The 19,894-nt window shown below is 42.8% G+C and overlaps 1 protein-coding gene across 2 annotated transcripts in view; it reads left to right on the top strand.

Annotated features, from left to right (window-relative positions):
- Window positions 1-19,894, top strand: part of CYLD (CYLD lysine 63 deubiquitinase) — a 190,879-nt gene that overhangs the window by 106,206 nt on the left and 64,779 nt on the right. For both annotated transcript variants that reach the window (XM_082269854.1, XM_082269853.1), the window contains 4 exons: window positions 6,627-6,792; window positions 7,271-7,412; window positions 7,503-7,625; window positions 11,602-11,693. In XM_082269854.1, the coding sequence (XP_082125980.1) occupies window positions 6,627-6,792; window positions 7,271-7,412; window positions 7,503-7,625; window positions 11,602-11,693 (523 nt within the window). The remainder of the gene's footprint in view (window positions 1-6,626; window positions 6,793-7,270; window positions 7,413-7,502; window positions 7,626-11,601; window positions 11,694-19,894) is intronic.

Genomic DNA, 19,894 nt, shown 5'->3' with positions numbered 1-19,894 from the left:
ATTTTCTCAAGGACCTTGGTTGCTATATGCGGAGACCAAGATGCAATCAGTGCTGTGAAATAAAGGAGACAAAGTGCAGAGGTATACTGCCATAAAACAAGAAAACTCATTTTGTTTAAAAGGATTAAAAACAGAATATTTAAAAGACAAGTGTGGCTTAAAAGGTAGAACAACCACAATTCAGCTGTACACAGCCCCACATTTTGTTTTCTAGGTCTTCATTCATATGGGCGCTGAGAATGCACTGTGAATTGGCTATTTGTTTTTGTGTCTAGAACTGCCAGATGCTGGGTGCAAGCAGCCCATCTAGGTCTATGGGGACGCAGCATCTGCTTTGACACAGTGACCTGCATGCTTGTCAAATTAGGACAAGTGTCTGGGTCCGTACAGCCTTTGCATACCTATAGACTAACATGGGCCGCCTGTGTGCAGCATCTGGCGGCTCCAGATGCTTTACAAAATGGGCAGTTCATGGTGTACTGGCCTCAGCACCCACGTGAATGAGACTTCAGTTTATTTAGTACCTGGATGATATTTCTGGTTTTTAAGCTGCAAGATGTTGTGTATACCATTAACATTCACGTATATTCATTTCTTCACTATGCTTATACATTTTAGCAGTATTTATAAGGTTTTTTTATTTAGATACCACTAGTTATGAATTGATGCTAATCTGTTTTGGTTTTTGGCCCTTGTTTACACTAGAATGTGGTGCGGGAAACCTGCGATTTTTGCGTGTTTTCTGCACCACATTCAGATTGCACTGCCTTCGCAATCTGTAGCGGGTGTCAGTGCAATATTAACGACAACACAAATGCAGGTTGCAAATGCAGTTCATTTGCCTGTATCGGATTGCATAGTACAAAACGCCCATGTCAACTGGTTGCAGTGCTTTCCCAAAATTGCTGCATGCACCACTTTGGTGCTGATGTGGTGCAAATTATGCCCACTCAAATTTAATGGGCTCAAATTGCACCGCACTAAATTGCATGTGAATTGTTCAGGAATGTGCCATCCCTGTGCAAATATTTGCCAGCACAAAATGAATCCTTAATGACATTTTTTTTTTTTAATTGAAGATCACATTACAAAAAAGTGCAACATTTTGGAGCCATGAAGGGCCCCTTCATCAGGCATGTGATTTTCGCCACATGCCTGACTAAGGGCCCTGTGTGGCTCCGAAACATTGCACTTTTTTGTAATGTGATTGATCTTCAAAGAAAACCTTTTAACTTATTTGAAAATACATGATGTGCTGGCAAATATTTACAGCGTCATGCATGCTCCAGTATCCAGCTGGTGGTCACTGCATTACCCAGTACTTTGAGAGCTCATTCCAGGAACTTGTGTGAGCTGAATATGGAATTGTACAGGAATTTGGTGTGGTTCCTGTGTGATTCATATGCAATTCATAGTGTGAACCTAGGCTTATGGTTCATTTGACCAAATGCCTAGACTTGTAGTCACCAGAACTAAGTGTAACCTGGGCAGCATTCTGTCCTGGAAAAGCAGCAAACACCTAAATGTATTAATGATAAAAACATATGTTTACTGTTTTACTTAAGGGGCTGTTCTTGTAATACACACACCTCTCCAAGTCAGTTAGGTCATCCTTCAACTTAATGTCTCCCTTGTTAACTCCTACTTACTTGATACAGTTATTGATGCTGATTTACTGTTCAATGGGGAGGCTGGAGGTGGAGAGGTAACATAGAAAGCTGAATTGCCCAATCACAAAAGTGAATTTCTTTATCGGTATCTGTGTCATGTGTATCGTCTGGCTGGTCAGTGTGAAAAATGTTTGTAAATCACAAAATTGGCTATACAGCAGCAAATACTTTGGCTTTTAAACGAGTAAATATACAGTGTGTGTATGTAAATATTTTAACTATGTATTTTTTTCTTTAATGTATCCCTCACTTTGGTACAGGTCAACCCTAAAGCCTAATTAAAACATAAGAACAGTGTAGCTAAAATTAAAACCAGAAAAATCAGCACTTAACTTACAGTCAGTAGGATGTGTCCCTTATGCTGATTCGTCTTCTTTTTGTTTAAACCCCCCTTCTTCTATGCCCCAAGCCACTGTTCTCTTCTGGTGAGCTGGGGGTTAATGTAACTAAAGCAGGCCATACATGGATCAGTTTTTTCAATCAACCAGCAGCCTGATCAAACTGAACTAATTCCCTTACCCACACAAGTGAGGTGAATGGAGGAATCCTCCCTGCTGTGTTACTGTATTCTGACATCTATACAGAAAACCGTGCAATTTGAGGCCCTTACCCCTGTAGGACCAACAAAAATAGAGGAAAGAAAAAGATGGGGCTTTACAGGCCAGTGGGAGCAGAAGGATCAGAAGCAAAACCAGTATTTGTAAAACCAAAGTTACATTTTATTGATAAACATAGAATAAAATACGCATGGACAACCATGCATTCTTGAAAGATGACAAACTTAACATATATAGATAAAAACATATAAGGTCACTAGCAGTACAGAAACAATCCCCAAAGGGGATATGACCACAGAAGCCTGTGTAGGATGGAAGATGGGTCTCAAGCTGGATTCGGTCAATGTAGGTCCCCAGCAAGCCGACGCGTTTCGCTCAAGGCTTCCTCAGGGCCTGAGAGACCATAACAGACCGGTGTTTCTATTTCTACACAGGAGTGGCTTCAAGCGGGACAAAGGTCAACCTTCTCTTTGCGATTCAAGAGACGCTAATATTCACGGTCTAAAAGCCCTGGGAGGTGGCAGTGAATGACCTCTTCTAAGCATATGGAGTGCTCCAGGCAGGAAAGGGGGTGCATGTATGTCTAATTTTCATTTATAAGGACTATTGGTCCTGGGCTAATTAGCCCTCCATCTTCAGCTTACCAGACAGCCTGCCATCCCTCACTTTGGTACAGGTCAACCCTAAAGCCTAATTAAAACATAAGAACAGTGTAGCTAAAATTAAAACCAGAAAAATCAGCACTTAACTTACAGTCAGTAGGATGTGTCCCTTATGCTGATTCGTCTTCTTTTTGTTTAAACCCCCCTTCTTCTATGCCCTAAGCCACTGTTCTCTTCTGGTGAGCTGGGGGTTAATGTAACTAAAGCAGGCCATACATGGATCCGTTTTTTCAATCAACCAGCAGCCTGATCAAACTGAACTAATTCCCTTACCCACACAAGTGAGGTGAATGGAGGAATCCTCCCTGCTGTGTTACTGTATTCTGACAGCGGTACTTCTCCACTATCAAAATACATTCATCAGCACTGCAGTTGATTGGCTGCAGCACTAATGAAAAAAAATGTCCAACAATTCTGTTCAACTGCAGCTAGGAGCTTGTTTTAAATGCTTCACTCTCACTCTTCAGACATAGTTCGTCCGAAGAGGTGACGTAGTAAAAAAAAAAAAATTAAAAAAAAAAAAACATTCTCACTTCAGAGTATTTTTTCAGTGCCTAAAACATTTGCACAGTATTGTATAAAAAAAATAATCTCCAAAAAACATCAAGGTGCTACTTGCTTTTATTATTACTTATGGAATGGAATTAGACATGTGCATCTAGTTCAGCGGGCCTGGATATAAATAATGGTGTCTTTTTTTTCATTGTGGTCTCAGACATTCAGAAGGAAAGGGATTGGGGTATGTGGTGGGAAGCCTAGAGGCCTGGGCCAGGGTGGCACAATGTGCCCTATCCACTGTAAAATATGGAGAGAGATGAGCACTTGGGGTAAAGATCTGCTGCAATTCCTCTACAAACACTGTCAAGTTGTTTCCTTAAGCTCCTTCCGCTAGCCCCAGAATGTGGAGGTTGTTCCTCCTATTGAGATTTTCGGCACCTTCAGCCTGATATTCTAGAGCCCTAATTTTATTCTGCAAGTACTGGATGGAAGTAGTTGACTTGTTAGTCTCATCTTCCACATGACTAAGCCTCAGCTCTGCTGTAGTTAGTTAGGATCAAATTTTGTTCTAATGGACCAGCCCAATATCTAGCTGTAGAAATATAATCTTGCAGGTCAAGGCTGCCTGGCAGGTAACTATAGCTTCCATTACATCTAAAATATATGGTGGCAAGTCTTCTACTATAGTTAAAAAGTCAGTCTGGAAGGTCATGTTAGTTATTGTTCTGGTAGTTCTCGCTGCACTCGCCTCTAGGCCGGTCAGTTCATCAATACATGGGGGATATTTAAGTCTCTTTGCTCCTTTAGGCATCCCACAAGATTAGTGAAAGCTCAGGAACAGGTTTGGGTCTATAGCACAAATAAAGGATAAAATCAGTAACAGGAGGGTGTGCTTAGCTAAAAAAAAAAAGCTCCTCTTCTTCTGAAGAGTCCTGGAATGTACAACCCCAAGTCAAAAAATGTTGGGATCTGTGTAGAATCTACAATAAAATAGAATGCAATGACTTTGCGAATTTCATAACCCATATTTTATTCACAAAAGAAAATAGAAAACATATCAAATGTTTAAAATGAGAAACTGTACCATTTTCAGGCCTCTTTATAATTTGCGGTTTGGGGGGCAGAAAAAACATGCCTTCCACTGCCTTACCAGGCTCTCCCGTTCCACCAGAGAGCTTGGGAATTCAGCAGGCAGTTCTGCTAGCTTCCCGTAGAGATGATCATGGACTGGAATGTCCCTGATCATCTCTATGGTCTAAGAAACCAGAAGTGACAAGTATTTCATCACTTCCAGTTCAGTCAGATTTAAACAAGCCAATACTGGCTTGGGAAAGCATTGGATCAAACCGATCTTGTTTTGATCTAATGCTTTTAAGGGCTGAGGAGGGATATGGGCGTCTAATAGACCTGTGATCTCTCAGTAAAGAATACCTGACACTGCCCATGCTATCATAAGGGATGTTATTCATCCCTTGTGATAGCTATAAAGTTGATAAAAAAATAAATAAAATAAAAATAAAGACACCATGTAAAAATAAATAAAATAAATAAATAATAAATTTTTTTTAAAAAATGTAAAGCTCCCCTGGCCCCCTATGCTTGCTCACAAAAGCGAACACAGGCGCTTGTCTTGCATGCATACGCAAACAGCGATCGCACCACGTATGTGAGTTAGCACTGCAAACAAGATCAAGAGCAACAATTTAGTGTTGTCCTGCTGAAATATGCATTGCCTTCAATGAAAAAGACATCGTCTGGATGGGAGCATATGCTGCTCTAAAACCTAGATATATTTTTCAGCATTGATGGAGCCTTTCCAGATTTCATTTCCAGCTGCCCATTTCATATGCACTATTGTACCCCCATACCATCAGAGATGCAGGCTTTTTAACTGATTGCTGATAATTAACAGGAAGGTCCATCTCCTCTTTAGTCCAGAGGATGTGGCATCCATGGTTGCCAAAAAGAATCTCAAATATCGATTTGTGTGACCACTGAACAGTTTTCCACTTAGCAACATACAATTTAAATGAGGAGATGGCTGCTTTTCTGTGTCATGTTCAGATATAAAATTTTTTGCATGACAGAGCTTTACCTTGCATTTTTGGATGGCACGGCAAACTGTGTTCAGACAGTGAATTTTGGAAATATTCCGGAGCCTATGCAGTGATATACATCACAGAATAATGCCTGTTTTTTATGCAGTGCTGCCTAAAGGGCCTGAATGCATCCAGTATTGCGTTTCAGCCTTGTCCCTTGCACACAGGATTCTCCAGATTCTCTGAATCTTATGTATTATAGATGATGATATATTTCAAGTCTTTGCAATTTTACATTGAGAAACATTATTTTGAAATAGTTTGACAATTTTTATACTCTGTTTTTCACAGATTGAACCTCTGCCTACCTTCTCTGACACTCTAAGATGGGCTTTTTATACCCAATCATGTTACTGACCGGTTGCCAATTAACCGAATTGCAACATTTTGTTCCAGCACCTCCTTGTTTGTACCATATAATTTGCCAGCTTTTTGTTGCCCTGTCCCTACTTTTTTCAGACATGTTGCTGCCATCAACTTCAAAGTTACCTTTTCTTTTTTTAAATGGTACATTTTCTCAGTTTAAATATTTGATGTTTTTTCTATTGTGAATAAAATATTGGTTTATGAGATTTGCAAATCATTGCTTCTGTTTTATGTAGACTTTTTATGAATTTTGGAATTGGGGTTGTACACCAGTCTTCAGGAGGAGAGGAGGGGTTTTCTCAGCTAAGCACACCCCCCTGCCTGCATGTCTGAGCTTGAGGGTGTGCTTAGCTGAGAAGGGCAGATTGATTCCAGGAAATAAATGCTACTTTATTCATCTGCCTTTACTCAAGATGGCCTCAGCCAGTAATGCTAGGAGGTGTTTTTAAAAGTGATTTCTTACTACAATTAAGCATGGAGGTTTGCTTTAAATATTACCAATTAATTAAATAGCATTTAAATTCAGATGCATTATGGTGCTTAGATACAGTGTAGTTCCACTTTAGAGTTAGTTGTGTTTACAAGCTCATCATTAGGGGTAAGCCAGGTTCATTCTGAAGTTCTAACCCAGTTCAACAGAACCTGCTTAAAGTTTATCATGTTATAGTTTCCCATGAGTTCTCCTTGGGAACTCCTTGTGCTCATTACTCTGAGTACTCTTGTCTCAAGGAACAATGTAACTGCTTTTCCTCTTTTCTTTTGGACACCTCTTAGGAAGACGAATGCGCAGGATGCACTGACGGCACTTTCAAGGGGACAAGATATTTTACCTGTGCCCCTAAAAAAGCACTTTTTGTGAAACTGAAGAGCTGCAGGCCAGACTCGAGGTTCGCATCACTTCAGCCGGTCTCCAATCAGATTGAGCGCTGTAACTCATTAGGTAACACCTTTCAAGAGAACCAACTGCAAGAACGCTACCTCAACACTATGATTTGTTTCTAAAATGGCTATATAAAATATACCAAGTATAATTTAGAAAACCTAGAAGGCGTCCTTATGCCTTTGTAAGGTACATGTGCAGGTTTGTTCATATTTTTTTCTCTGTAGATGGAGGCCACACTTTTTCCAGTAACACATTAGGAGCTTTACTGGCTCTGTCATTGCTCAAGCGACTTGTTTGATTCTTTATTACAACTTTCTTTTCCCAATAGCTCCTCTATGTAAGATTTAAAAAGACGGGACCTTTTGATCTATACTTTATAATATTGCAGAACACTTGAGGAATTTTAACTGGTTTCATTTGGTTAATTTTACTGATCAGCTTGGAAAATGTCACAAGGGGTGATGGTTTAGTTGTCTATATTGATAGATTAGATGATAGATATATTGACATAATTGTAATTTTGTTTTGTTGTAAGCTTTCGGTGGATACTTAAGTGAAGTAGTTGAAGGGAACACTCCTCCACGAACAGAAAAAGAAGGCTTAGAGGTAATGATTGGAAAGAAGAAAGGTATCCAGGGCCATTACAATTCCTGCTACCTTGACTCAACCTTATTTTGGTGAGTAGATAAAGTTCTTATATCCATTATATGCTTGATTTTTGTATACCTCTGATAACATTATAAAACTGCCCTCATCTTTCCATACAGCTTATTTTCCTTCAGTTCAGTGCTAGACTCTGTCCTTCTGAGACCGAAAGAGAAAACAGATGTGGAATACTACAGTGAAACACAAGCACTTCTTAGGACGGAGATTGTGAATCCTCTAAGAATGTAGGTTAAATCACAGCCTCACATTTAATAGCATGCATGTGTGATCCTTATCCCAATATCCAGTGCTTTTTCTAAAAATTGCATAGTAGTTTAGCAATGTGTTAGAGAAGCCATAATCTGTTATCATCTGTGCTTCTACTGTTTCATCTTGTCAGTTACAGAAACATCTGTGATATAACTATATAAAGATGAAGTTATTGGGGAGAAGTATAGTTTTATGCATACTATTGCATAAGTCCCATTACCACCTTAGGTTTAAAGTCGCGATGTACTTAATTTTAAACTGAGAACAGATGTCCTAGCATAATTGCTGTCAATTAAAGTGGAACTTAAAAAAAAAAAAAAATGTCAGACAAGCAGGATATTTAATGTAGACAATACATACTATGCATCAAAGTTTCTTACCTGTCTGTCCACCCTGTTTGCTTAATTCTGCATGTGTATTTTAGTGTACAATTTTGGCAGAGCTGAGATGAATGACATAATTTCAGCTCGACCAATGAAAATGGCGGAAGCTCGGTACCAAGAAGCAGACCGGCCAAAGAAATAAGTAGCTGGCAGGGAGCTCCAGGATGCTGCAGCACTGAAGTGAAAGGGAGTATAGCTCTGCTTCAACAAGGAATACAGTGGGGGGACATTTATCAAGCAAATTAGTGGCACAAGTAGTCACAAATCAGACTTTTTCTCCTTTGGCAAAGACTCTGCTACTGGTTTACAGGCCTGTGCGTCTGTATTCTTAGACAGTCAAGTGAAATAGTTTGCAAGCTTCTGAGACAAATTTATTACTGAAGGTAGGAAACAGACACATATTTAGGTGGTCAGGGTCAGGTTTTGTTAGGTTCCAGTAGAACTTTAGAATAGCTAAAGAAACTTATGAATGCGGTTGTAACCTTATAACAAATCTGTCTCATGATGCATCTTGCAGCTCATGTTCAGCATTGCATTGCCATGAGATGGAATTGAAAATTTTCCACCAGTATGTCTTCTGTACCCCTCTTTGATATGGTTTCACTTTGTTAGTGGGGGCCTAAGTTTCATTGACTAAGCTCAACCTACTGCCATCCCCGTTTCCAATAAAAGTGATCTAAGTGGCCATTAATGTGGTTGTAAAGGCATAAGGTTTTTTTTATCTTAATGCATTCTATGCATTAAGATAAAATGCCTTCTGTGTGCAGCACTCCCCCCAATATTTACCTGAGCCCCATCTAGATCCAGCAATGTTGCAGCAGTGCCCGGGACCCCCCCCCCCCCTTATTGGCTGAGACAGCAGCGTGGCGCAATTGGCTCCCGCTGCTGTCAATCAAAATCAGTCAGCCAATGGGAAGAGAGGGGGGGCCAGGCCGTGGCTGCATGTGTGAATGAACACACAGAGCTGTGACTCAGCTCTTGTGACTCCATAGCAAGCTGCTTGCTGTGGGGCCACTCAACAGGAGGGAGGAGCCAGGAGCACTGACGAGAAACCCGAGAAGAGGAGGATCCAGGCTGCTCTGTGCCCAATCACTACACAGGGCAGGTAAGTTTAACATGTTTTGTTTTTTTAACTAAAAAGAAAAAGGACTTTACAATCACTTTAAGGTGTTCATTTGGGAAGTGAAGTGGCAGTTGATGGAGCTAAATCATGAAAACCGTAAAAGACTGGCCAGTAACTAAATAAAGCTAAATCAGGGAGAGGCAAAGAAGATTCTTTATAGAACAGGTACCTTGTGGTTACCTGTAATTTGATAAGCTATAACAACTGTATTTGCCATTGTATTTACTGAAAATAACAATGCCTAAAAATATTAATTGCAGTGCAAATAAAAAGTGTTATAACAACTTGTGAAAAAACACCGCTCAAGGTGAATAATTCCTCAAATCAGCCTTGTCTGAGCACAGAGAGAGGGTGGTGGCTCTACATGCGTGACATGACAGCCGCACTCCAATGCAATTCACATTTATTGGGATAGATAAAATCCTTACAGCATAGCAGAGGTACAGGAACAAAAACGCTCATGCGTTTCACACTTGTCAGTGCCTAATCTTAGCTATGATTAAGCACTGACTCAAGTGCGACATGCACCAGCTGTTTTTGTTCCTGTACCTCTGCTATGCTGTAAGGATTTTATCTATCCCAATGAATGTGAATTGCATCGCAGTGTGGCCATCTGGACATTTTCTGTTTTTACATGTCGCGTGCAGAGCCAGCACCCTCTCTCCTCCATCACAGGTTTCTGTGAGGTAAAAAATGAGACAAAGGTAAATCATTTCAAAACTTTTTCCACCTTTAATGTGACCTATAAACTGTACAACTCAATTGAAAAACAAACTGAAACATTTTAGAAGGGGAAGTAAAAATGAAAAACTCAGATAATGTGGTTGCATTCATGTACACACCCTCTTATAACTGGGGATGTAGTTGTGTTCAGAAATAACCAATCATATTCAAACTCATGTTAAATAGGAGTCAATACACACCTGCCATCATTTAAAGTGCCTCTGATTATCCCCAAATAAAGTTCAGCTGTTCTAGTAGGTTTTTCCTGACATTTTCTTAGTCGCATCCTACAGCAAAGCCATGGTCCGCAGAGAGCTTCTAAAGCATCAGAGGGATCTCATTATTAAAAGGTATCAGTCAGGAGAAGGGTACAAAATAATTTCCAAGGCATCAGATATACCATGGAACACAGTAAAGACAGTCATCAAGTGGAAAAAAATATGGCACAACAGTGACATTACCAAGAACTGGACATCCCTCCACAATTGATGAAAAGATTAGAAGAAAACTGGTCAGGGAGGCTGCCAAGAGGCCTACAGCAACATAAAAGGAGCTGCAGGAATATCTGGAAAGTACTGGCTGTGTGGTACATGTGACAACAATCTCCCGTACTCTTCATATGTCTGGGTTATAGGGTAGAGAGGCAAGACAGACAGAAGCCTTTTCTTATAAAGAAAAACATCCAAGCCTGGCTAAAGTTTAGAAAAACACATCTAAAGTCTCCCAAAAGCATGTGGGAAAATGTGTTATGGTCTGATGAAACCAAGGTTGAACTTTTTGGCCATAATTTCAAAAAAATATGTTTGGTGCAAAAACAACACTGCACATCACCAAAAGAACACCATACTCACAGTAAGGCATGGTGGTGACAGCATCATACTTTGGGACGTTTTTTCTTCAGCTGGAACAGGGGCCTTAGTCAAGGTAGAGGGAATTATGAACAGTTCCAAATACCAGTCAATATTGGCACAAAACCTTCAGGCTTCTGCTAGAAAGCTAAACATGAAGAGGAACTTCATCTTTCAGCATGATAACGACCCAAAGCATACATCCAAATCAACAAAGGAATGGCTTCACCAGAAGAAGATTAACGTTTTGGAATGGCCCAACCAGAGCCCAGACCTGAATCCGATTCAAAATCTGTGGGGTGATCTGAAGAGGGCTGTGCACAGGGGATGCCCTCGTAATCTGATAGATTTGGATTGTTTTTGCAAAGAAGAGTGGGCAATGCTGACTCATACCCAAAAAGACCAAGTGCTATAATAAAATCATGAGGTGATTCAACAAAGTGAGTACTTTTTGTGGCATCAAGCATATATTCCAAGATTTGCAAGGCTGCAGCCTGGTCTTCTGTTTTGTTTTCAAAGTTCTACCAGGTGGATGTTCAGGCCTCATCTGCTGCCAGCTATGAGCTTATAGTACTTCAGGTGGCTTTACTAACTGCAGGTGGTCATCAATTGCCTGTTTTCTTTGGTCTGTTAGCATTTGTATACCCACCCTTCTGGCTTTTGGTTGTCCTGAAGGTTTAAAAGGTTTTTATGGTGAGTACAAAATCATATTTTCTTTGAGTGTGTGTTGAGGGACACCGGTCAACAGTAAGACCCAAAGGTTAAAGATTTCCAGCGTCCCAAAATGGAAATTTACAGTGAATACAAAAATCCTTTTTTTTTTTAGTTGGCGCCATTGCTTTTTGTTTATATTATGTTTTATCTTTACCTTCAGATATGGATATGTATGTGCAACAAAAATAATGAAACTAAGGAAAATTTTGGAGAAAGTAGAAGCTGCATCAGGATTTACTTCAGAAGAAAAAGGTTTGTTTCTACTAATGTTCTATAAGACCTCCATGGTTATTTCAGTTTCATCTTCGCAGCACAACTCTGGCCTCTTACCAGATTGAGAACAGCCTCTTTTTCAGGGGACATATAGGAAATGCTGCTTTTTTGGAAAATGTTAGTGATTTCTCTTGAGTTCTCCTACATTTCTATTTAAAAGTCCCTGAAACATTTGGTGAAGCAGGCAGATTATCAATATATAGCTTGAAGGAAAGGTGCATTTGGAATTGGTGATTCCTGGAAGCACAGTACCAAACCCCGGAACATACTGTATATAGAATGATAAAACAGAGTAACGCTTTCCTGGAGATTATCCTCCAAGTTATTAAAGTGAATCTCTGACCAGGTTATAGACATTTATGATTTTAGATTATGATTTTTACTTAAGTTGTAAAGTCAGAAGGTTTTTTATCTTAATGCATTCTATGCATTAAGACAAAAAGCCTTCTGTGTGCAGCAGCCCCCTTTAGCCCCCCTAATACCTGAGCCCCATCTCTATCCAGCGATGTGCAGGAGTGCCTTGTCCGCCTGATTGGCTGAGACATTGGCTCCCGCTGTTGTCAATCAATCACTGTTAGCCAATCAGGACAGAAAAGAGGCGGGCCGAAGCTTCTTGCTGGGGGGGCACTCCACAGAATGAAGGGGCCAGGAGCTCCAGCCAGGGACCTGAGCAGAGGAGGATCTGGACTGCCCTGGGCAAAACCACTGCACAGAGCAGGTAAGTACAATATGTTTGTTATTTTAATAGGAAAAAAAACGAGACTTTACAATCACTTTAAAGCACAAGTTTACTTTGCTTGTAGTTTGCCTTTCCTTGCTACTTTACCACTTTCCCCTACCCAATCAGCATGCTATGGACATTTTTAAATAAAATGTTTCCATTTTTTAATATGTACTTCCCTACCCAATCAATGTGTTATGGAAATTTTTAAATAAAACCTTTTCCTATTTTTATTATGTCAAGCTCACAATGTACAGTGTAAACAGAGTAAGCTATTTCTATACAGCAGAGCGCCTGTAAAGCAGTGTAAGAATGTAAGGTGAGACTAGAGTTCAGCTTTAAAACAAGCTGTTGCTGGTCTTTGCAGCTTCAGACAGCATGGAGAAATTCATCCTCAAAGTTCTCAGTAAAAGCAATGGAATTCAGGTTGACCCTCTAAATAGCTTCCCCCTCCAGAGCTAAACTGCTGACAGAATGATTTTAGAATCCTTCTAATCTTTAATGCAAACACAAAGAAGGTACTTTGGGAGGGGGGGGGGGGGGGCTGTCAGCCAAGCTGCTAAGATATGAGAACAAACTGAACTACTTAATTTCTTCTGCTGTGAATTTTTGAGAATTCATTTATCCAGAGTAAAAACATTCACACAGGGCAGTGGGAACATGCTATGAAGCTAATTTTCTGCTTGTATAAAATAGAATACTTCACTGCCTATAGTTTGGTCATAGATTCACTTTAATGTGTAGGTGTATGTTTTCTAGAGAAAAAAAAAAGGAAACTAATTCACTCTCCCACTCTCTATACTAGAAACCACAGCAGGCTCCTTACCTAAAGGCCCGTACATACAATCAGAATATCGTATGAATAATACCGCTTTTGAATCGCTCATACGATAATCTGATCGTTAGTACACCGCTTTCGAGAACCGATCACGACCGTTCATCCAATATTATCCCATAGGAGAAGCACAAACATTTCTCTATCGCTCATTGACAGACGTAGTCTTCTTGATTCTCAAGAGCTGGGTTATGTTGTCTCCGCAGGAGTAGGACTAGGCAGAATGACAAAACGTTCTGGCTCCACCCTAGGGGGCAGTCCCTGAGGGTATATCCTCCCTCTCTCTGCTACAGGGAATCAGTTTTTTTCTGTCTAGTCAGGAGTAAGGACCTAAGCTCCTTGCTGGGATCTTTTGGTCCTGGCAAGACTTTTTTTCTTTAAGAAAAAGACATTTTTTAGGTAGTTTTCTCCAGTGTTTTTTTCCTGTGAGATCTTCAAGCAAAAATGCCGGACTGGGCGACACTTGTGGTCACCCCAGCCGGCCTACGAGCGCGTGCAGACCAGGCATTGCGCTTGGTCGGCCGCGACATATTCAAGTAAGTATGCGGGGCCGGGCGACGGGCTGGATGTGAGATCCAGTGGTCACCCCGGTTTCTGCCTAAAAGGCGCGTGCAGACCAGTGCGCTGAGTCGGCCGCGACAGAGTCCCAGTAAAGGGACTGACTTTGCGAGTTAAAGCTCGCTTGGACGCCAGGACCAGAGAGTCGAGGCGTCCACAAACCCCCACCCCGGTGGAGAGGGTATTATGAAGAGAGGGTGCCTGTCGGTTCGGTATGGTGAGTAAAACGTTCCCTTTTTTTCCTCATTTATGAGGCAGTATATATTATGGGCCCCTCCATATATGGTCAGTATATATCTGACACTTACAAGTCCCCCTTGTAATACAGCATGTGTTTGTGGGAAGTGGACTTGGTTCAAGAGCTAACACTCTACCCAGCAGACTGTAACATTACAGCAGACATAGGAGGTATAATCCTACCTTATGTGCAGTGTATCTCTGTAGATCCATATGTCACCTCTCAGGTAGAGGAGAACCAGAGTGCAGGTGGATGTGCTGGGAAGACGATATCGGCGGTCCGCCGCCATTTTGCCGTAGACCGAATACATATATGTCCTCAGGTCACGTCGGCCGCCATGTTTTTGGAGTCTTACGTCTCTTCTATGGGGGCGGCCATGTTTTGTGAGCCCAGTTTCCTCGTGGAGGGCTGGGAACGCCGGAAGGCGTACACAGGGGGCGGAGCCACGCCTTCTGCCCGGGAAAAAGCAAACAGCTCCTTCCAGTCTGTGTAAGACAGACGCTGGCTGCAGTTTGTTGGAAACTGCACTGCATCGGTTGGTGAGCCTTGGGGGTCCCTCTCTCTCTCTCTGGGATCGAGAAGCAGGTACTCTGAGGGGCGCTATTGCGCTAGGGGGAGACACACAAAAAAAAAAAAAGGTTTTTTTGTTTATTGCTGGCAAAGTGTCCTGTATTAACATGGACCCTGCCACTCATGTATCTCCTCCGGATCCCCTCGAGGGGTCTGCGGGATCCTCCAGCACCCCATTGACAATTGAATCTTTGTCAGCTATTATGGAAACTTTTGTGTCCCGGGTGGAAGTGGCTTGTCAGGGACAGGGCGCAAGAAAGCGACCCCCGCCTAACCCCTTATTATCTGAAACCTCGGATTCAGACTCTGAGCCTATTTCTGCAGTTGCAGGTACTTCATCTGGTATTGGTGTCTCGGGTCCTGTCTCTTCAGACAGTGAGGAGGATGTTTCGGCATCTGCCATAGCCCGAGAGGAAGCGTTGGTAAACGCACTCATTATATCTGTTCAAGAGACTTTAAGGTTACAGGGTATTCCATCAGAAATAGCTGAAACTGAGATCCCTTTTGGGACTAAAAAGCGCATTAAAGTGGCAAAGGTTTTTCCATTGCCCAAATGTTTTGGCAATCCAATCGATGAAGAATGGCGTCTGCCAAAACGCACTTTTAATATTTCCAAACGCATTGACAGGCGTTATCCGTTTGAGGAAACCCTTATTAAGAAATGGACAGAACCACCTGTGGTGGATTCACCTATTGCTAGATTGAATAAAGCCACGGTTATTCCTTTAGAAGACGCTCCGTCTTTTAAAGATCCAGTGGATCGCAAGATAGAAGCTATGTCTCGCACCATGTTTTCCTTGATTGGATCAGCTTTCAGGCCAATAATTGCTATTGGTCTGGTTTCGCAGGCTGTAACTGAATGGACCAAGTGGTTACGCCGGGACTTAGAAGAAGTCCCTCAGGCGGTATCAGATTTGTTGGAACAAATGATACAGGGGTTACAGTTTGTATGTGATGCGGCGTTAGACGCCACTCCATTAATGGCGCGAGCATCAGTCTCAGCAGTGGTTCTCAGGCGTACACTGTGGCTAAAAGGTTGGATAGCCGACCAAGGTTCCAAAAAAGCATTGGCTAATATCCCCTTTTCAGGAGAGCGTCTATTTGGAGCCAACTTAGATGAGATCATTAAGGATCTCACCGGTGGAAAAAGCACCTTTTTACCGCAAAATTTTAAAGGTAAAGGAACTCGTCAAAGACGAGGGCCTTCTTTTTCTGCTCACAAGAGGTTTTTTCGTCCAGCGGGTGAAAAAACTAAGTCCTCCAAAGCTCCTGCAGGAGGCGTCAGGGGTCGGTGGTCGGGCAAGCAAAAGCCCGCCCCCTCCAGACCCGAAGATAAACCATCCAAAGCCTGAAGGTGCGCCCCCACCCATAACTGGGGTGGGGGGACGTCTTCGCCGGTTCCCGGATCCATGGCTTTCCAGAATCCCGGACAAATGGGTTTGCGAAGTCATAAGGTCAGGGTACAAGATCGAGTTTCGATCTCTCCCACCGGCGCGATTCTTCCCTTCCAATATCCGTCTATCCGCAGATCGTTTAGAAGATCTGCGGAGAGCAGTCACAGATTTACTACAACAAGGAGTGGTAGTCCACGTTCCTTGGACAGAACGGTTTCTAGGGTTTTATTCAAACCTGTTAACAATACCCAGGAAAGAGGGCAAAGTGCGTCCAATTCTGGACTTAAGAGCACTCAATTCTTTCGTCAACATAAGAAGATTCAGAATGGAGTCCATTCGCACGGTAGCAGCCTTCCTGCATCCAGGGGATGTCCTAGCGTCCATAGACATCAAGGACGCCTATCTTCACATTCCCATTTTCGCAGGACATCAGCGTTTTCTACGCTTTTCCGTAGAGGAGAACCACTATCAGTTTGTGGCGTTACCTTTCGGTCTCGCCACGGCTCCGCGGGTCTTCACAAAGGTGTTGGCCCCAATGTTGGCACTTCTGCGCCAAAGAGGTATATCGATTCTAGGTTACCTAGACGATCTTCTGCTTCATGCAGAATCTCCTCAGACCTTGCTACAAAACATAGAAATTACTATGATTTCTTTACAGGAATTCGGGTGGCTGGTGAACCAGCAAAAGTCATTTCTGGTTCCCACCCAGAGGCTCGAATATCTGGGTCTAATTCTAGACACAGTCAGGACGAGAGTTTTCCTTCCGGTAGGGAAACTTCGAAAGATTCAATCAGCAGTCCAGTTGTTACTGTCCAACAGCTGGTCTTCCCTTCGGACGTGCATGAGGGTTCTGGGGTTGATGGTGGCTTCATTCGAAGCAGTCCCATTTGCCCAGTCCCATACCCGAATTCTTCAGCAAGAGATTCTTCTCAGATGGAATCGGAATCCGGAATCCCTGGACAATCAGATACGATTGAGCAAACAGACCAGAGAGTCTCTGGTTTGGTGGCTTCGGTCTCCAATGCTCAGCCAGGGAAAGTCATTTCTGCCAATATATTGGACGATAGTGACCACGGATGCCAGTCTATCCGGATGGGGAGGAATTCTTGGTCAGTTATCTGTCCAGGGACTTTGGTCCCCGGAAGAATCCAGATTACCGATAAATGTATTGGAACTGAGAGCGATCAGACTTTGTCTGATTCACTGGACCGAGCAGCTCCAGGGCAGCCCGGTTCGGATCCAGTCGGACAATGCCACGGCCGTGGCTTATGTCAATCATCAGGGGGGCACCAAGAGTGTCCGAGCGGCCAAAGAAGTGGCTTGCATTCTTCGCTGGGCGGAACGATTTGTTCCAGCAATCTCTGCGGTGTTCATTCCGGGGGTGGAGAATTGGCAGGCAGATTATCTCAGCCGTCAGACCCTGGATCAGGGGGAATGGTCCCTCCATCCAGACGTTTTCCACCAGTTGTGCCTACGGTGGGGCACACCGGATGTGGATCTGTTGGCATCACGATTCAACAGGAAAGTTCAGAGATTCATGGCTCGCTCCCGCGATCCTCTAGCAGAAACCGCAGACGCACTGATCGCCCCGTGGGGGCAATACCAGCTAATATATGCCTTCCCTCCTCTCGCGTTACTGCCAAGACTTCTTCGCAGGGTAGAGGAGGAAGGAATCCCAGTAATCCTGGTAGCTCCGGACTGGCCTCGTCGAGCTTGGTACGCCGACATGGTCAGACTGGTGGCGGACGTCCCATGGAGACTTCCTCTCAGGGAGGATCTACTGTCTCAGGGACCGATCTTCCATCCTGCTTTACGATCGCTGGCTTTAACGGCCTGGCTATTGAGACCCAGGTGCTGAAGGATAAAGGTTTGTCAGCTTCAGTTATTCCTACTCTAGTTGAAGCAAGGAAAGCGACTTCCAGAAAGATTTATCATCGCACATGGAAGTCCTACATTGCATGGTGTGAACCTTTAGGGTTCCGTCCTCGGTCTTATTCGATTAGTCGAATATTGGCTTTTCTGCAACAAGGGGTTGAGCAGAAACTGGCCTTGAGTACTATCAAGGGTCAGGTCTCAGCATTAGCCATCTTCTTTCAGAAGCCTTTGGCTACTCATTCCTTGGTGCGGAATTTCATCCAGGGGGTGCGACATCTGGCTCCGCCAGTGCACGCGCCGTTACCCCCCTGGGATCTTAATTTAGTGTTGTCGGTTCTTCAGAAACCTCCCTTTGAAGATATTAGGGAGATTCCTCTACCCACGTTGTCCCAGAAGGTGGCCTTCTTGGTGGCTATTACTTCTGCACGCAGGGTGTCAGAACTGGCCGCATTATCTTGTCGTTCACCATATCTGGTGGTTCATAGAGATAAGGTGGTTCTTCGTCCGAATCCATCCTTCCTACCAAAAGTAGTTTCAGAATTTCATCTGAATGAAGAAATTGTATTACCTTCCCTGTGTCCTAAGCCCAGTCATCCTCGGGAATTTGCTTTGCACTCCTTGGATGTGGTCCGGGCGATCAGGGTATACTTGAAAACGACAGACTCGTTTCGCAAGACGGATTCACTTTTTGTGATCCCAGATGGACCCAAAAAGGGGTTGCCTGCATCTGCCGCGACCATTTCCAAATGGATCAGACAGACGGTAGTACAGGCTTATTCTATTAAGGGTCGGGAGCCCCCGTTCCCTGTTAAGGCGCACTCCACTCGGGCACTTAGTGCGTCATGGGCCTTTCGCCATCAGGCGTCAGTGGTCCAGGTGTGCAAGGCGGCTACCTGGTCGTCGGTGCATACCTTCTCTAAACATTATAAAGTTGATGTAATGGCATCGTCTGATGCCTCATTTGGCCGCAAGGTTTTGCAGGCCGCAATTTGAGGAGACCAGTGGTCTACCTCGAGGGTTTTTTTCCGTTGGAAAATTTTTTCTTTTAGTCTCATTCTTTGTTTATAATGAGCCTTTAAAACTTCTAGTTTGGCACCGGTTGGGCCTACTAGATTGGATTTGATTTTGTCAATCCCACCCCTCATTTGTGGCACTGCTTCTGGATGTCCCAGCTCTTGAGAATCAAGAAGACTACCGTCTGTCAATGAGCGATAGAGAAAAATGGATTTTTGTAAGAACTTACCGTAAAATCCTTTTCTCTTAAGCTCATTGACAGACGTAGTACCCGCCCCTCTATCATTGAGTTGGGTTGGGTTAATTTCTCTGTACTGCTTTAAACAGAACTGATTCCCTGTAGCAGAGAGAGGGAGGATATACCCTCAGGGACTGCCCCCTAGGGTGGAGCCAGAACGTTTTGTCATTCTGCCTAGTCCTACTCCTGCGGAGACAACATAACCCAGCTCTTGAGAATCAAGAAGACTACGTCTGTCAATGAGCTTAAGAGAAAAGGATTTTACGGTAAGTTCTTAAAAAAATCCATTTTTTCTTTGTACGATACCAGATCGTACGAATTTACTTTAACCACTTAACCACTTAAGCCCCAGCCCTATTTCGGACACTTTTTGTTTACAAGTTAAAACCAGTATTTTTTCCTAGAAAACTACTTAGAACCCCCAAACATTATGTATATTTTTTTAGCAAAGACTCTGGAGAATATAATGTCGGTCATTGCAAAACTTTTTGTCAAGCGGTATTTGCGCAGCGGTCTTTAAAACGCAATTTTTTTGGAAAAAAATTGAAAAATCACATTTCACTGCATTTAAAAAATACTAAACAGTAAAGTTAGCCCATTTTTTTTTTTGTATATTTTTGAAAGATGATGTCACGCCGAGTAAATAGATAGCCAACATGTTACGGTTTAAAATTGCGCCCCCCCGTGGGATGGCGACAAACTACGGTCAATAGAGATCTCAATCTGCGACGCTTTAA

This window comes from Pelophylax lessonae (assembly GCF_965119305.1).
Source record: "Pelophylax lessonae genome assembly, chromosome: 10".
NCBI classification, from domain to species: Eukaryota; Metazoa; Chordata; class Amphibia; order Anura; family Ranidae; genus Pelophylax; species Pelophylax lessonae.
This window is presented reverse-complemented; position numbering and strand designations above follow the sequence as displayed.